Source organism: Myripristis murdjan, chromosome 24 (genome assembly GCF_902150065.1).
Source record: "Myripristis murdjan chromosome 24, fMyrMur1.1, whole genome shotgun sequence".
NCBI lineage: Eukaryota > Metazoa > Chordata > Actinopteri > Holocentriformes > Holocentridae > Myripristis > Myripristis murdjan.
Window position 1 is genome coordinate 15,270,807 of NC_044003.1, and position 17,718 is coordinate 15,288,524.

At 43.0% G+C, this 17,718-nt stretch overlaps 1 protein-coding gene across 2 annotated transcripts in view; it reads right to left on the reverse strand.

The window, feature by feature from the left end:
- Positions 1-17,718, reverse strand: part of jag2b (jagged canonical Notch ligand 2b) — a 54,213-nt gene that overhangs the window by 3,196 nt on the left and 33,299 nt on the right. The window contains exons 9-25 of one of the 2 annotated variants that reach the window (XM_030047085.1): positions 16,791-16,904; positions 12,733-12,852; positions 12,264-12,307; positions 11,268-11,441; positions 8,734-8,896; positions 7,786-7,947; positions 7,257-7,370; positions 6,994-7,107; positions 6,656-6,769; positions 5,814-5,930; positions 4,264-4,291; positions 3,564-3,649; positions 2,698-2,811; positions 2,395-2,510; positions 1,775-2,029; positions 1,529-1,660; positions 531-681 (exon numbers count right to left, since the gene is read on the reverse strand). In XM_030047085.1, coding sequence (XP_029902945.1) covers positions 531-681; positions 1,529-1,660; positions 1,775-2,029; positions 2,395-2,510; positions 2,698-2,811; positions 3,564-3,649; positions 4,264-4,291; positions 5,814-5,930; positions 6,656-6,769; positions 6,994-7,107; positions 7,257-7,370; positions 7,786-7,947; positions 8,734-8,896; positions 11,268-11,441; positions 12,264-12,307; positions 12,733-12,852; positions 16,791-16,904 — 2,118 coding nt within the window. The remainder of the gene's footprint in view (positions 1-530; positions 682-1,528; positions 1,661-1,774; positions 2,030-2,394; positions 2,511-2,697; positions 2,812-3,563; positions 3,650-4,263; positions 4,292-5,813; positions 5,931-6,655; positions 6,770-6,993; positions 7,108-7,256; positions 7,371-7,785; positions 7,948-8,733; positions 8,897-11,267; positions 11,442-12,263; positions 12,308-12,732; positions 12,853-16,790; positions 16,905-17,718) is intronic. The other variant, XM_030047086.1, reaches the window with a different exon arrangement.

Consider the following 17,718-nt stretch of genomic DNA (forward strand, 5'->3'; position numbering starts at 1 on the left):
GATGACGTGCCTTTACACTGAAATATTTCCAGCAGCTACAATCAAATATGATAGCAGAAACATTTTCAGCTTTCTAAACCACACTGGATTTTGGGGGTGATTATAACTATCAAAGAGCGTAGGCTTTTTCATGATTCAACATGTGGCCTCTACATTCAGGAATACTATAGAAGAAATCCATGGAGCAAAAGGCAGAGATACAACACTCTTTGATGTCCATTTTTTAATTTTAACAACTGGGAATGACACACCATGGAACCATTCTCTCTGCACTTTGTTTTTCTCAACTAAGTACTATAATATCACTGTTGCTCTGTCCGCCAACATTAAGAAACTGACTGACAACCTGCAGAGAGGTCTGCTGTCTAAGAGTTGTCAAAAGTAATTCTAGCACAAAAATAAAGCATCACTAACTGAGGTGGGCAAATGGGTGTAACTGGATTTTTTGCTTGACACATAAGTAGTGTAAAGCTTCTTTGAAGGGGCCTATAACAAAGCCTTGTGGGACACCTTTTTCAATCATTACTCACCAACTGAGGGGGGCATGACCTGCGTCTCCACTTTGACTTCAATGACTGCTAGCATTACAGTGCTGTTGTGGCGCTTGGACAAAGTGCCCACTATGGTGCTGGCAGCCTCCTGGATCAAACTGTGATCTGGCTGCTCCTCTGGCTGGAAAGACTAAGAACCACAGAGGACAGGGAAGAAAAGAAAACAGAGGCACAAACAGCCAGAAACAGAGCATTAAGTTAATTGCATCTTACATTATTTGTCCCAGGGTGATTTTTCAGCTCTCAAGAAGTTTGTGTGTGCTGAGGTCATGTCTGAGAAATCAGAATACTCAAAAGTCAATTAGTCAAAACAACAGTGAGCACACTGGAGACAGTTAATGGAGGGTCATTACTGCCTCAGGTAAAAATTGAAATTTAAGTCCATTAAACTTTATAGATCCTCTTATCCAGCAGTCTCCAAAGACAATGTCACTTTGGTAACTGTGCAACAAGTCTCTGGCCCTTAATCAGGCCAACTGTCCAACATATTCTTATCTAATAGGTCTCAGAAGTTGTGTCTTCATTTGTCTCTGATAACATTTTAGACTTCAAATTCAAGATCAAAGAAATTGTCTATGGGAGAAATTAATGGTGTAGGCCGTATCCGACTCAAAATTTCCTCATCCAAATAAGATTTAGCCATTCATTATCATGATGACTACTGATCAAATGCAACAAACATTTTAAATATATTATTGAATATCTTAGGCTTGAATAGATCTAAACCGAACTGCCTTTCAGTAAATTCATTGTCCTTCAAGTGTTTCCCCTGGAATTTTTCTTCCAGGGAAGTATGGCAAACATATTTCCACAGCAGCTACACTATTGAAGCAGTGTTTGAATGTCTCTGATCGCAATGGAATGACAAACCATTAAATGAATAAATTGTGTGAACTAAGGGCATAGTGGAAATTACAACAAGCCGAAGATGGGAAAAGTTCTGAAAATTGTTGTGTGTGTATCTGACAGCCACTTACTATAGCCACCTCCACTGCATCCTGATTAGAATGGGAAAGGTCACAGAGCAGAAGGAGGGCATGGTCTTTTGCCAAGCTTCGGGTGTCAGGAAGATACCTCAGCTCAGAACAGATACTCTCCACTGTTGTTCCCTGAGGTGAAACGCACACATACATACTGATTAGCTACAGCACAAATATCAGCATTTGAAAATGTTTTTAAAGAATGTACATGAAGGAAAAAAAAACAGCTGTCAGATTACTCACTGCTGGTACTTTCTCCCTATTGAAGATGAGTGTTATGCGGGCACAGCTGTTGTCCAAGTGCCCACTGTTTGGCTGGCACTTAGTGGGAACTTGTGGAGGCGGGGGTCCAGCCATGGAGCAAACCCCCCACTGATGGCATGGGGGGGAGAAGCAGGTGAGGTAGCTGTGCTCCAGACACTCTTGTCCAGCTGGACAAGTGTGTCTCTGGTCCTGGCCTGGTGTCTGCAGTCGGCAGGGGCGACGACCACACAGCACCTGGCAACGGTAAAAATATTCAACATGCTATTACAGCTAGCTTCTGTCCTGGCTGCATACTGACAGCTGGAGGTGGAGGTGGAGGTTGGACATGGTTCAACGCATTTATTTATAGCTGTATTTATTAACCATGTTCTTCTAAACAGAATTCACACTTTTGTTAAATCTCCTGGAGAAAAGGAGCTGGAGGTTTTGTTCATTTGAGCACTGTGGGCATTTTCTTTCATTTGGCTTCAGAACTAAGGGTCGCCTGGCCAGAGAGTGATTTGGATTGGTCATCATTACACACTATTAAAGGATCCAAGAGTGTGACTGCATAAAGTGATAGATATTTGATGGGAGTGTGTTCAGAATTGACATGTTACCTTTGTACAGTCCACTTTGCTGTCGACACATTGGCAGCTGTTGCACTCTTCCTCCCAGCGGCTGCCATGGGGGAACTGCAACCCGGCATAGTGGCAAGCCTTCCCTATACCTATGACTATATGTATTAACACACACACACACACACACACACACATAATGAAATCATTTAGTCAACAGTAATGAGATACTGAGTGACGAGGGAGAATAAATGAGTGTGTAAACTTGAAGGATTACACTATATGAAGGAATGAATGAAAAATGAGTAATTAGGGCAAAGGCAGAGGGTTTGGAGAAATATTTACACTCTTGGCATCGGGATCCTGTTCTGCCGAGCGGGCATAAGCAGCGGAAACCGTTGATCTCGTCCACACAAGTGGCACCGTAGGCACAGGGTGAAGACTGGCACTCATTAATGTCTGGGCAGAAAAGAGGTGCATCAGATTAAGGCTGACCAACAGTATGTGGCACTGGATTTGCAAAACCTCCAGTTTGGGCAAAATTAACAGCCAGCCTCTTCAGTGAGAGTCTCCACAAGTATTTGTTACCACCTTTAATTTCATGATTGCTGCACATCAATAACAAAATCATACACAGAATATATGTAACAATCAAAAACAGCAGGCATCTGTTCATCTCTATTTGAGGCCACGGCACTATGAAAAAAATGGATGGATGTCATTGTGCCACCTTTATAACAAAAGAGTGGCCCCAAACTACTGTCATCAAGATTTCCCATCTGACATGAACATCATCTGGATGAGAAAACTCATATTCAAGAGGTGAACACTAGCAGGCCAAAACAAAAGAGCAGAGAGTGAAGAATTTCGGGGTCACTGAGTAATTTGTCTTCCGTCCATGTCTGTGTGTGTGTTGTTTGTGTGACTGTGAGTATGGAGGAGGGACGACCTTTGCTCCCTGGGGTGTTAAGGGCTCAAGGAAAAGGGAGGGGGGGGGCGTCCTGGTCTGGCATTTAGGTGTCAATGGCGCTGCTCCTCCCTCTATCCCCTTAATCATATGATGTTACCATGGCTACAGAGTTAAGGCCTCCTTGAGCGGAGACTGCCACATTAGAATCTTCCCTTAAAATTTTTTAAAGGGGATTTTCCATTTTGGCATCATACCCAGGAATATATGTTATTGTATCATATAAACTCATATTGATACTCACTGATTCGGCAGTCAGGTCCAGCAAAACCAGGGGCGCACTCGCAGCGGAACCAGTTGACTCCGTCGACACAGATGCCGCCATTGTAGCTAAGAAAGGAAAGAGAGGGAGAGACACCGAGGGAGAGAGAAAAAACGATTAGATAAGGCTGTACAAGAGCCACATCCTTTCCAGCTGCAACAAAGCATACCGTGTGTGTGTGCGTGTGTGTGAGTGTGGCGCTGGTGGGTGGGGGGAGTCACAAGGCTCAATTCAACTCATCAATATAAGCCTCCACCTTTCAGATGCTAATAGGCGTGTCCGGTCCCTCCTCTCCCCTCCTCTCATCATCCCTCTATTCCATTCCTCCTCAAAGCCCTGCTCCCCTCTGGTCGCCAGGGAAGAATAGACGTGCCCCCCCACCACCACCCCCCCCAACATCCAACCCATTCACCATGGGGTAGGAGGGACTCTTGTCCTCCCCCCAGTGCCCCGTCGTATTCAACATCCAAGCCCCCTCCTCCCAGAGATGTCCCATTGTGGCTTGATTTAGGGACAACTTCCACTGCTTTTACCAGCTCCTTGCCCCTCCTCTCTATGAGGCCTACGTATGTGCAGTGGCTGTATATGGAGGGAGAGCAGAGGCAAGGGGAAGAAGCAACCAGAAACTTGAACCACACGTGTGTTGTGTGTGTGCAAATGTGGGGCAGGACCCAGTACGTACCATGGATGAGGGTTGCAGTCGTTTGTATCTGTTGGATAAAGCAGAGACAAGAATAAATGGGGTGCTGAAGGATAGAGCACACAGCTCCAGGGCTGGGAAGTCACAGCAGATTACAGCATTTGAAACCCTATTGTACTGTATAAGGCTGGGTGATAATTCAGTATTAATGTTAATCTCCTTTCAGTGGAATTGTACATTGTGATAGTATAATATTGTCATATTGTGAAAGGCACTTCTGTTGTCTAAAGTAATGATTGTAATTAAATTTCATTTACAAACGGACAAAATGGGGTACAAAAAAAAAAAGATGTGTAAATAATGACATGACACAATTACCACATTTCATTGCACTGAGCATCATCTGAAATTTAACATGAGCCATTTTGTGATATAGACTGATATATGAAAAATATCCATGACTATTGGAATATTGATTTTAACCACACTGCCCACTCCTAACACTGTGCCAAGTGTCCACGTGTCATGTTTTCATCCCAATGCAAGAGCAAAGAGTACAGCAAACTACTTGTTGATGCTGATGACTACACCAATTATAGACATGGGTACAGGCACGGCTGGCAAGCATATCAGTTCTTTCACTAGTATATATTGTTGTAATTAAACATTATACACTCAATAGTAGTAGGTCAACTGATTCATGGGCCTATTCCCCCAGAATTTTCCCCAAAAAGTCTTTACAAAAAGATACCATCCTCTCAAACATATCCAAATGTAAACCTCATGATGTTTATGTATATCTGAATAATCCTTTTCTAAAAATACACATATGGTTCTTTTATTACAGCTGGCCAAACAGGTAAACTGGTAATCTAACACTGAAAAATTACATTCCATGATCCCGTCGAGTGGGTGGGCTTTAGCTGGTTTGGCAAAACTGAAGGTGTTGCAGGGGATGATGAGCCTACATGTTGTAGCGAAACACAACAGTCTCATCCTTGTGAACAGGAGAGCGCCAGCCTTTGTATGATGTACTGAATCCTGAGCAGACTCATTTAAATGTTTGATACAGATTTGGTCTAGTGATACACTGGTAGAGTCAAAATACTGTGATTTATGAACACTACCTCACAACACACTGGGTCTGAAGTGGCATTTACATCAAAAAAGGCAGTGCATGAGTTTTGAGTTTCTCAAAACAGAGGAGAACTCATTATTGCTTTACCACACTTGATTTCTTGTGATGCTCATGAGACATAAAGCATCATATGCCCATTATTAGCACAATGTGAGTGCACTGTGGTTGTTATGTATATGCAAAATTTAAGGGATTCTATATATTTGAGCGGCAACTATGTAGTTAATCACATGCATTAAACTGAACAGACTTTTCTGATGCTTGCTCATTCTACTGTAAGACAAGGGTATCTGTATGACTAATGGTCTTGCAATCAGATTGTAGCCTAATGCATCACAACGCACTTCCAGTAAACTGTTACCACAAGAGCTCACTCACTTTCCTCTGCTCGTGACTGTGCTGCAAAGCCTATGTACTAAATCACACTAAGTAGAGAGATGAGGGGGAAACTGACTTTGTCCACAGGTGGGGCCTTCCCAACCCTCTTTGCAGATGCAGGTGAAGGTGTCTCCTCCTCCCACACAAGTCCCTCCGTTGGAACAAGGACTGGAGGCGCATGTGCTGTTCTTGGCTATGGAGAGAGAAGATGAGTCAGAGACTGCAGAGGTGCACCGCACTGTCAAAATAAAAATAGTGCATCTACACTGTCTCCCATTTGCAGAATTCACAGAGTTTTATGGCTTTTTAGAGATAAATGATGTGACTTCGATTCTAGCAATTTCTCTTTTCTTACATGGACTGAAAGTGTGCATGATCAAATTATCTTCTGGGATTGAGTTTTATCACTATTGGGGCCATGAAACCTGACACTTCGGTAAAAACATTCCTTGTAATTTTAAAAAAACTTTCTTCATTCCTCATAAATAATTTATCAGCCAGTAAATACCATCCATCTCTGACATGAGGCAGCTTGGTAACATATTTATTATACTGTATTATATTACTATATTGGTTGCCAATGGTAAGCCCTTTAACCTGAACTCATTCGAATGCTACGTCTTGACTGGATTACAGAGTGCCTGAACATGTTTTAGTTTTATCCTGGATTTCAGTGGAGGTTTAGTCTGCCATGGTCTGAATGCTTTTCCAGAAGCTTTTCACACACCTGCCAAGCATACAATTCTTCAGCAAACAGTTGACACTTATAATTCTTGAGGATCTTATTGTATCTGAAATGGTAAAATTTAAAGCTTCTAAAAATCAGAGCAAACTATTGTCTTTCAGCTGTTAACTACTGGTATAGTTAACAGCTTTTAAGAGTTGTAAATCTTGACCCTTACTATAGACCAGCCTCACCTGTGTTGCATGTGTTTCCCCCCCATCCAGGAGGACAGGAGCAGCGGAAGGCATCACCGTGGTCGTAGCAGGTACCGCCATTGCTGCAGGTGGTGGCGTCACACTGGCTCTCCCCTGTTCCCGTGAAAATACAACTCTCAAGTCAAACATTTAAAAACCCTAACATAGTATAACAACACTGACTATCTGGGACCCACCACTGGGATAGGGCAAGCTTTGTGATGTAAGCTCTTGGCACCAATATCCATTCAACAGATTTTAGTACTCAAACAGGTCAACAGCAGTGTAGTAGTTACAAACATCTACACAAACACAGATTCAAACAGGCTGAAACTCACTAGAGTGGCAGGTCTTGCCCTTCCAGTTGTTGGCACACTCGCAGTAGAAGTCGTTCATTAGGTCAACGCAGCGTCCGCCATTCTTACATGGATTGCGCCTGCACTCATTAACATCTGAGGAGGGAGGGGTGGAAGTGCAGGAAGGCCGATAATGTTACCTCGCTCGTTAACCTTCTTCTTACTCAGTGCAAAGTAATACAACATGGACAGAGAGAGCAGATAGGCAAGAGAAGAAAAACAAAAACAAATGGAGAGTAACTCACTGATGTCGCAGAGTCGTCCCTCCCAGCCGTCAGGACAGAAGCACTGGAAGGAGTTCACTCCATCAATGCAGGTCCCGCCGTTTTTACAAGGGTTGCTAATGCAGTCGTTTATATCTACAAAAGTATCAGTTCAATTCAGTTAATACTTTCAATATCAAGGAATATAGATCAAACAGAGCCTTTACTGGCCATTTGGGTAGAAATGATCAACACTCAGCCTTTGCATGATTTCTGAATAAATATTATATGTTTGGGGGAAAAGGTGTATTTCATATTCATACAAATTATCCCATCTTTAAAAATATGAGCATTTTATCAGCAAAGGTCTTATAGTTTTAAATATTTTTTTTCTTTTCTTTTTTTTTTTTTTTACCCTTTTGAAAATTCGATGTGAGCTTTTTCAGATGGTCAATATCTCTTAAAGACATCACACCCATGTGAACTTTCTTGCTCAATTTGCTCTGAGTTGTGAAACACAGAGGAGGTCGAGTGGAAAGACGGAGGGGAAAGGATGAGAGTTTGCACTTACTCTCATGACAGTAGATGCCACTGAACCCTGCATCACAGGCACAGGTGAAGTTGCCTGTTGGCTGGCTGATGCAGCGTCCTCGAGGTCCGCAAACATTGGAGGATATGTGGCGCACTTCAGCAGAGTCATTGGTCGCTACGGCAACAGTGCAGCTATCAATCACTGTTGTTGGGGGAAAAAAAGGTCTTTATTCAGTGTTTCTTTCATATATACTATTTTTCATCTGCAGAGAAATCCAAATTTAATAAAAAGATAAGGGATACAAGAGTTCACGCCAACATGCAGCAACTTAGTGTAAAAATTTACATCAAACAAGAAGGTCGCTACACAACTGAAGAAGCTGTAAAGTTTGGATGTTACATGCTTAGTGGCCAGTTTTGTGACCAACAAGATTTTGTGCTACTACAGCACACACACCCAAACAACCAGAGATGGACCATTTTTTTTCCTATATTTTCTATTTCTTCAGTTTGAGCTCTAGATGAGCTGATTCTGTGGGAAAGACATCAGAATTCATTCAGATTTTAGTTGTAAAAATCCGACATATTTTAAATAATGGTGGTAGTCTCAACTGGATCGAAGAGCAAGAGGTCAAAGTCCTGAACCTTCTCATCTGTATGTAGACCGAGTCCAGCTTAGTTCAATCTTAAAATGAGTCTTTACAGACAGTCAGTAGTCATGGAGTGTCAAGGCAGTGTGTCCCCAGTTTAGCTATAGACAGTGAAGGATTGTGATTCTGATTCATATCAGATTGTAATCCCAGTGGAAATCCCACCTGAAGGCTTGGTTGGGACACTTGGTCAGCAAAAATGATCCAGCACTGTTGGAGCGTCTCAGATCAGAGTGTCCATCAGAGTCTAAACTTCTAATATCAAGCATATTCTAAACATATAATCCTGCATTTGCACAGTGATAAACAAATCCTGTAGTGAGAGGCCATGCGATCACCTTGACAAGGAGTGGTCCGGCACTGGTCCTTGATCCGATCACAGGTCTTTCCCTCGTATCCTTCAGGACAAGCGCAGTAGAAGTCCTGAGCCATGCTGTGGCACTTGGCCTCATTCTCACACGGGTTTGGATCACAAGGATCTGAAGAAGTCCAACCAGGGACCTATGGAGAGCAAAAAGGAGGAGGGGAAATCCTTTTATATATATTTTTACAACTGTGTCAATATAAATCAAATCCAAGAACTGAGATATAATATTGCCAATGAAACCACCATATTTAAAACTGATTTTTAACGGCAACTGAAGCAACAGGGAAAATAAACTTGGCACCCTTCCAGTGACATCATACTTCAAATTAATAAAGTGCGCTTATTGACTCCTGAAGTTGGTAACCAGGAGCTGCCCAGTAAACCTTTTTTTTTTTTTTTTTAAACTGCTAGACACTTAGCAGCTCCACTTTAGTAGATGAGGGTTCGCCCCAGTAACCTTTTCATCACAGACCCACTTCTATAACCCCCAAGGCTACAACTGCCCTGAAATATTTTCACAAATCATTTGGTAAACATCCTCACCTTGCTAAACTGGGTCTTTGGTTGATTAATGCAGTCATGAAGCATGGGAAACCGAGTGAGAAATAATTTAAAAGGTGGTGAACACGATGAAAAAAGGCAAAGTTAAGACTAAAGAAGAAGGAAACTGAATGTGTGGGTGAGCAGCTTAGCCTGGCTCATGGCTCAAGCCATCGCAAGTGCAAGTAAAATCGCATTTCAAGACAAATAGAGTATAAGTGGACAAGCAGGTAAGCCTCAGAAAGTTTCCATAAGCTCATCAAGGGAATCCACCCCTTCAGTGTGCTGCATCTCTGCCTTGCTTAATCCCTGACATGCAAGCATGGGCGGAGAAGGCAGCCGGGAGGACGAGAGAGAAACAGAATATGAAACAGAAAGAGAGAGCCATTATCAGGCCAGGTCAGGATGACTTGGCATCAAGTGAGACATATTTACTCGGGCTTTATGTCATATAGAGCCACAGCAATTTACGATAATGACAAAAAATGTTTGACACCACCATGACACAGAAAAGAACCCAACTAGAGGCCATGGTGACATCTTTTGCCATTTCTTCATGCTCCAAAACAGGTTGGAGAGAAAATCCTCCAGTTTCTGTAAACAGACACCTACTGTGCATAAACCATGGGTTGCACCCGCTGCCATTTAAGGTACTGAGTAGCAGTGAGCGGTGTAGGGCAACAGGGTGGGTGCAGTCTCTTTGGTCTCTCTCACTCGCACAGTTTATTTTACTCTAAGTGACAGGGCTAGATAAATTTATTCTTTCCTGTTTGGCAGCTGAACTGAGCCTTGGCTAGGTGTGGAGAGTAACTGGGTGTGTGTGCATGTGTGTGCGCGTGTGTGGGGGGGAATCATGTCTGGGGGCAAGGGCGTCTATATATCATCAGCACATTGCCGTACTGCACTATTCACAGCATAAGAGACATTTCCCCTGTGGCAGTGCTCCTGCTCCGACTTGCAATCCTGATAAATTGGTATTACATGAACTGTATGTGGCACGAGTCAAACCTAAGAGCCAACCATGTCAGAACTAGGCTGACTGACTAAAGAGGAAACGATCTGGCTCATTGTCCTGCAGCATTTCTACTGGGGTTCTGGTTCTTCTTATATTATTATATTCTTGCAACCTCATTTAGATAAAGACCTGAGTATTTGTAAAGAACGACTGCAATTAAACGATAAAATTTTATGGACTTGTGAATACACAAGTAACCAATGATAGCGATATGATCCTGGAAGCATCGTAGTTTTACCACTAGAGCACAGGAATGTACACCATGCCACAGCAGGCAACCAAGTTCTGTAGTATGCAGGCAGCTATCCAGCTTCACCTCATTCAAGGAGGCTCACATTTATAGTAGAGATGCTAAATCAGGACTGGCTCCCGACCAGCAATGTCCTCCATTCAGGGCCCAAGAGAAGCGATGAAGTGTCAATTTCCTCTCTGCTAACCTACATTAGCTTCAAACATCTACTTAGAGAGCCTGCTGCATGAACACAGACATCTCAAGTCAGGACAAAATTAAAAAAAATAAATAAATTAAAAAAAATGCTTTATCAGAGCCATTAAATTTCTTTAGAAAAACATACATAACATTTGTAATGAAGGCTGGGCTGGGCTTGTAGGGCTGGTGACACATTGCATAACTTAAGCTCTTTACAGCCACAATTTGGCCATTAGAAGTGATTTTTAAGATGAGGCCAAGTGGGAAGTAATTTGCGGATGCTCCATGCCCACGATCAGCCTGACCATCAAGTATGTATTTCCTAAATCTGAGCCGCAAGGTGAATCAAAATCTGCAAATGCTAGTCACTAAGTGTTTGATTTTCAGGCTTTGCACATTTGCATGTTTGCATGTTGCATGTCCTCCACTGAATTTGCTATGCAGCAAAGGCGAGACAAAATTACCTCATCTGCTGTCACAACATCCATGATCACCCAACATGGGGACCTGTGGGACTCACCTCACAGAGTTCTCCAGAGAAATCTTGTAGACATTCACACACAAAGCCATCCAACACTGTGTGGCAGCGCCCGCCGTTCTGGCATGGTCCACTGTCACATTTGTTGCGCTGGATTTCGCAATGAGTGCCCACGAAACCTGGCAGGCACTGGCAGTGGTAGCCACTCGGACCCTCCTGGAAAACGCAGAAGCAACAGAGAGATGGAGCGGTCACAAGAGCTAAGGCAGGGCTCATGTGTTTATGTAGTATGTGGAGTCTAAAGAGTCATTTATATATCGTAACTGAACTTTAAAATCGCAGTAAACTTGCATGAACAGGTGTGGGGGAGAGGGGGTATTGATAAAAGGCTGGGCGGAGGTGATGCAGGTAAAAAAGTAGACCATCTATGAACATGAAACTGTTTTATGTTGGAGTAGCAATTATATTTTCATTGTCAATGACAATAACAAACTCTTGAATCTAGTGACAGAGGTACCATGGAACACCCTGTAGTGTTTACAAAATCAAGAAATTGACTTTATTGTTGGGAAAAATCACAGTTTTACTTCTAACACTACATCTTATGTTTCTAAAGATTTATTCCACTTACTCACATTTTAACTACTGACGTCTAAATGTTTCCTTAGTATTTTTTATTGAATATTGTCTTTCAGGAAAGATATTTTGAAATGTCTCAAATTAAAACAAGATAAATATAAGTTTATATATCCCTGCCCTGGCAACACAGACAAAATGACATGTCATTGCCATGTGGGCTAAGAAGAGTTTAACTTCCAGATTCCAGTGTCTCCTGTTGCTGTGTGCTGGAGGGCAGTGCACAACAGACTATTCTGAGTTATCCAAATAACGACATTTAAATTTTCTTACATTTTCTGGGATTTAATTTAATTTATTTCTGGATGTGACTGCTAGCATGGTTTTGGAGGCAATTCCCTCCCTCCCTATTAACTTCACCATGTATCATTTGAAATCAGGAATGAAAACATCCATCCATACCTTGCATGTTGCTCCATTCTGGCACTGGCCATGGCAGCTGCTCACTGAGGTGGAAACAGAGAGGAAACAATAAAAAAGGATTAAGTAAATAGATAAAACACCAAAAGCCTTTAAGAATAAATAAGCCTTAGGCCATTTATCATGTAACCACCATAATGTGCAATTTACAGTGTGGGATGTGCACAGTCGAGTTAATGGGAAAAGAAATGATTAGTTGAGCCAGCCAAAACGACCTTAGACAGATTCCAGAGAGGAACTGGGCATGCAAGTGGAGTCGTCGTGGCAGATCAGGAGCTACGACTTTCTGAGGCAAGACAGGAAGGAGTTACCGTGTCTGAGGGGAGAGACCGGCACTAAAATGCACCTATGATGTGTGTCCAAAAGGCAAGAATACTGAAAGGAGCCAAAGAAGAGGAGGCCAGTGGAATGACAGAGATGCGTAGGTGACACTGGAGAAATAAATACTGACTGATGTCACAGTTTTGTCCGGACCATCCCCCAAAACAGTCGCAGAGATATCCGCCAATCAAATTTTTGCAAGAGTAAGCGTTCACACAGGGCCAGGGGTTCCCCTCACACTCATTCGCATCTGTGAAGGCAGGAGGTAGATCAAGTCTATCAGATGACAGCAGAGGCAGAAAAAAAGACGTGAAACCCAGCCTTTGAAGCCCCAATGACTCAATATTGATGTGAAAGAGCAAGCAGAATTCATTCTTGTTTAAACACTATTGTGCCAACAGATCTCACAGCTGATGTCGGAGTATCTTTTGTTTTCAAAATCAAAAAATGAGGGACACAAACCAAACTGAAGACACATCATCGGGAATATTAACATAAAATTCAGACGCACAGCTGGCCAGACACCCGTCAGAGCTCAGATGGTTTTAAAAAGCCTGTGATTAAATCTTACAGAACTGAGCCTGTTTATTAATGGGTGTATATGCTTACATTTTTAAGTTCAACTCACGAGAACATTGGAAGTTGTGTATTTTCGGTGATGTTTCACTGTTGCCATGTTACCAAGCTATTTCAGTAATGTAGAGCACACAAGAGACTAATCTGCCGGGTAAAGAAGAATAAAAGCAATAAAAAGAGAAATTTGTCCCATATGTCCCACTATAGTCACTATGATTTATTTAACATTTGTTGATGTCATATATTAAATGAACTGATGCTAACGAGCTAACATTTCTATATCAATATACTTACATAACACAGGGATTCTATTATGAAGTCCGATCTTAACATTAACGAGTTAGTGGTTTAACAAAAATCAGTTTTTCCTCATTAATATGCAACTGCTCTTTAATACCGCTCATTAATCTGAAAATGTGCGATTGGTGAAGGGAATAAATGCACCATATAGGTGAAATACAATTCACAAACTTCAATGTCAAACTTATAATGTATACTGACTGCATCCTACAGGGACTGCATAATTTGGTGACACGTAGTATCAAAATGTATAGAGTTGTATGAGGTCCTTTATTATAATACCTAAAGGCCTCCTCAATAGTTTCACAGCATTCATCTACAAATGTCACACCCAAATCTTTCTTCTAAGCTCTCTCTCCCTTTTTATTTTTTTAAGTAAAAGTAAAGTAGCACCATCCACTGCATTTAGGACTAACAGGTGACACACAACAGCTTGTTCTCTTCTTTCCTTATCATCCTTCCATCTCTCTCTTTCTCTCTCTTGCCCCTTTTCCACCAGAAAAAACCTGGTGCTAGTTCAGAGCTGGTGCTAGAGCCGGTGCTTAACTGGTGCCAACGAAGAACCGGTTTGCTTTTCCACCAGCCAAGAGCCAAGTGGAGCCAAGTCAGAGCCACGTCATGACGTCTTCGGAAAACGTAATGACGGGTGCGCGAGACGCCCGCTCAGAATCACAATAACCACCATGAATGAATGAATGAATGATACTTTATTAATCCTTTGCAGGAAATTACATTGTCACGGCAGCTTCATCACTTCAACACACATAAAACTGCACACTCATACTATACAGTGGCTGCAGCGTCTCTGTCTCTGTCCGCCCGTCCTGTCCTGTCCTGAAGCCGGTGAAACTGATCAGTGAGTCGGGGATGATGTTCGTGAGCCGCGTCTCAGTCAAGCATATAATGCTGCTTTCCCGATACAGTTTCTGGCCCCGGGTGGAGCAGGATCTGGATTTATTAGCGATGCAAATACTGCTTGTATCTTTACAAGCCTACATTTCAATACAGAGGCGAAAATCACAATTATTGCCGGCTACCTGTCGGATTCGTGATCGGAACGAATGACAGCGATGTTTAGTTATAAAACGGGTGCTTCTCGTCCTTAAATGTAATTTGCTGAGCCGCGTTCCATGCCGCTGTAAAATCAGTATAACCCACGGCTTCTCGGGGATTATTGTTTATGTTTATAGCGTTCGCAGTTCCTGTTTTGTTTTGTAACCCCGCCCACCAATGACGCGGTGGGCCGCGTCATCGGTTCTTTCTCTGGCTCCCGTTTAGCCCCTGCTCGGAGTCGGTGCTTGCCTAGCACCAGTTTGGAACCAGTTTGGCACCAGTTTGGCCCCAGCCCGGGCGGTGGAAAACCAAAAAACTGGTGCTAAGTCAGGCACCGGCTCCGAACCAGCCCCGGTGGAAAAGGGGTATCTCTCTCTGTCACTCTCTCACAAACACACACAATCACCACACCTCTAATGCCAAAAACAACAACAACCAAAAACAAAAGAGAAACTAAACAGTCCTCCAGGGAGTCTTGCTCTGCTCTGCGCACCACACACCTGTCCTATGTCTGAAACCAAACACTACTGCACGCACGCTCACACACAAACACACACACACACACACACCAACAGCAGGTAACACAGGAGGGCAACTGCTGGCTGAAAGCTGAGATCTGAGCTGGTAAGATGAGACCGAACTCTTGGGATCCCTTTTCCGCCATTAACCCTCCCCCCTAAAAACGCACACACCCACAAGCACTCAAATGAACCCCCTCCACCCCAACCCCAACTTTGTTTACTGGTCATAATCCATTTCCTGGCATCACGCCGGTCACTTCCTCTTGTTGGGATGGGAGCAATATAGAAACAAACACAACCGATGGCGACAAATCAAACAGCCTGATATAAACGCACTTGTAAGTCATCACTCACAGCAGACAGCTCATTGAGAAAAAAGGGAATGCCTGCTGTGCTGTGGGCAGCTGCCAGCTTGTCCAGGATATTGACAGCTTGTACTCTGGCCACAGGGCTCAGGTTGCTAGAGGCCAATTTTAATCCAGAAACACAGTTCTCTCTCATAGCGTTTGTTTTGTGTCTCACTATAGGAACGCCTCCTGCATGACCTCATCAGAAGCTCAAATAGCGTTACGCCGGCCCTGATTGGCTGGTATTAGTGATGCCTATGTCAGGAGGGGATGTGACCCTCCTCCTATATACTGAGTTGTCAAAGTGTCACTTGTCATTCAAAAACCTCTTCTCGCTTGTCTTCAAGGGCTGAGAGGCTAGAGAGGGTTTTGCTTTCCCATTGGACAGTGGGAGCTAATGCCCTGGCTTATACTGTTAAGGGTCTCCAGCGTCCCACTGGCTACATACACATCCTTCCAGGGGTTTAGAGACCTCATTGGCTCTCTTTAAAGGGTGTTTCTAAGAGGTGTGTGAGGCTGCATTCTGGACCTCACCCCACATTTTTGATAGAGTTTATGGATGGAGTTGGATGTCAAACACTAACTCTGGCACATCTGGTCCTCAATATTGGCTCTTCTCAGAACGTGGCTCCTCCTTTGTCAAGTGCCACTGGGGACAGGTGTCTTCTTAACATGCATGTCTGGTAATCCAGGAGCCAGTATTTTATCCATTGTGAGACACAAAACAAATGCTATCAAAGAGACCTTGTGGTTTTAAGTATAATCCTGGTTCTCTGATTAGCATGACTGAGTGTCTCACCAGAACTGACACTGTCAGCCCAAGACATAGGAGGAGGGTCCCATCCCCCCCTGATGTAGGCATCACTAGTGCCAGCCAAGTAGGGCTGGAATAATGTTATTTGAGCCTCTGATGAGGATATGCACGAAGAGTTCCCCTGGTGAGGAACTCATGCTGATCCGAGAACCATGGTTATACCTACAACCTTAAGTTACCCAGGGCAACAGAGGCAAAGACCACTGATGTTGTGTCTTGATGTGTTTGAGAGGATATTTATTTATTTTCACAGAAAAGCATAAGAAGGAAAAAGGGCATATAAACAGAACAAAACAACAAAATTGAAATCCTAATACACAGCATGCAACACAAAAAATGCAAAAGCTGGAAATGTGAATAACAAGTGTAGGTAAAAACAGAACTTTGATGCTCTTCAATGGGAAAATAATTCACTGAGCACACCGTTTAAGAATGGTATGCTTTCTCTCTGGTATGAGTGAATAAGGAGGAGAAGAACATTTGGATTCATTTTTGAATGCAAACATGATTTTGTGTGTGTATGTGTGTGTGTGTACACGTGTGCGTGTGTGTAAAGAGTTCAAAATCCAACTCTCACCTATCTGGCATGTCTTCCCTTCCCATTGCGGGGGGCACAAACATTCAAAGCCATTTTCCCGGTCAATGCAGGTTCCACCCTGGGCACAAGGACTGGAGGCACACTCGTCCAATTCTGAGAATACACACACACACACAAACACCCGTCAACTACTGGTTTACATGTTAAGTGGGGCAGCTTAGGTTGATAAACAAAAAAACAACATTTTTTTCAGACTGTATCTGTCTACTCAAGCTGCATAAAAGAGATGGTGAGAGTGACAGTGAAAGAAGAAGTGTGGAGGGGTTATATTGTCATGATAGTATTGTGCATGTGTGTGTGCCCACAATGCTCCAAAAATCATAGGCATGACAAATGCAGCCTGGTTCAAAGTGAGGGTAAGATTATCTAAATCCGCCTTGACTGTGTCTTCCTCTGATGGCTATCAGTGGTGGGTCTAATCCCAGTAGCCCTTATCAAAGCCCCACCCACCCTGAAAAAAAAAAAAAAAAAATACAACACTAAGATGGCTAAGCGACGAGAGGCTTAAGAGATGGAAGATAAAAGATGTGGTATGACTGGTGTGTGTGTGTATGTGTTTAGGTGTCAGATTTGTCCAACTAAGAAGGAACCATCAATTTCCAAATTAAGCTCAGTGGTGTAGCGAGCTGCCTTAGAGTCAATGTTTGCATCACTAATGATCACATGAATGTATTCAGGAGGGAAGATGGGGGAAAAAAAACTGAAAATGATGAGGGAAGAGAGAAAGCAGCTGGAGAAGGGATATAATGCTTGGATGAGTGTGGAAGCTGTGCACAGAGCGAAAATGACTGAGTGCGCTCCAAAATTCGACCAGCACACGGCCAGTTTGTGCCATTTAAATCTGGCACATGAATTTGCACATGCCGGTTGTGCTGACCTGCAGCAAAAGAAGCAAATATCACATGAG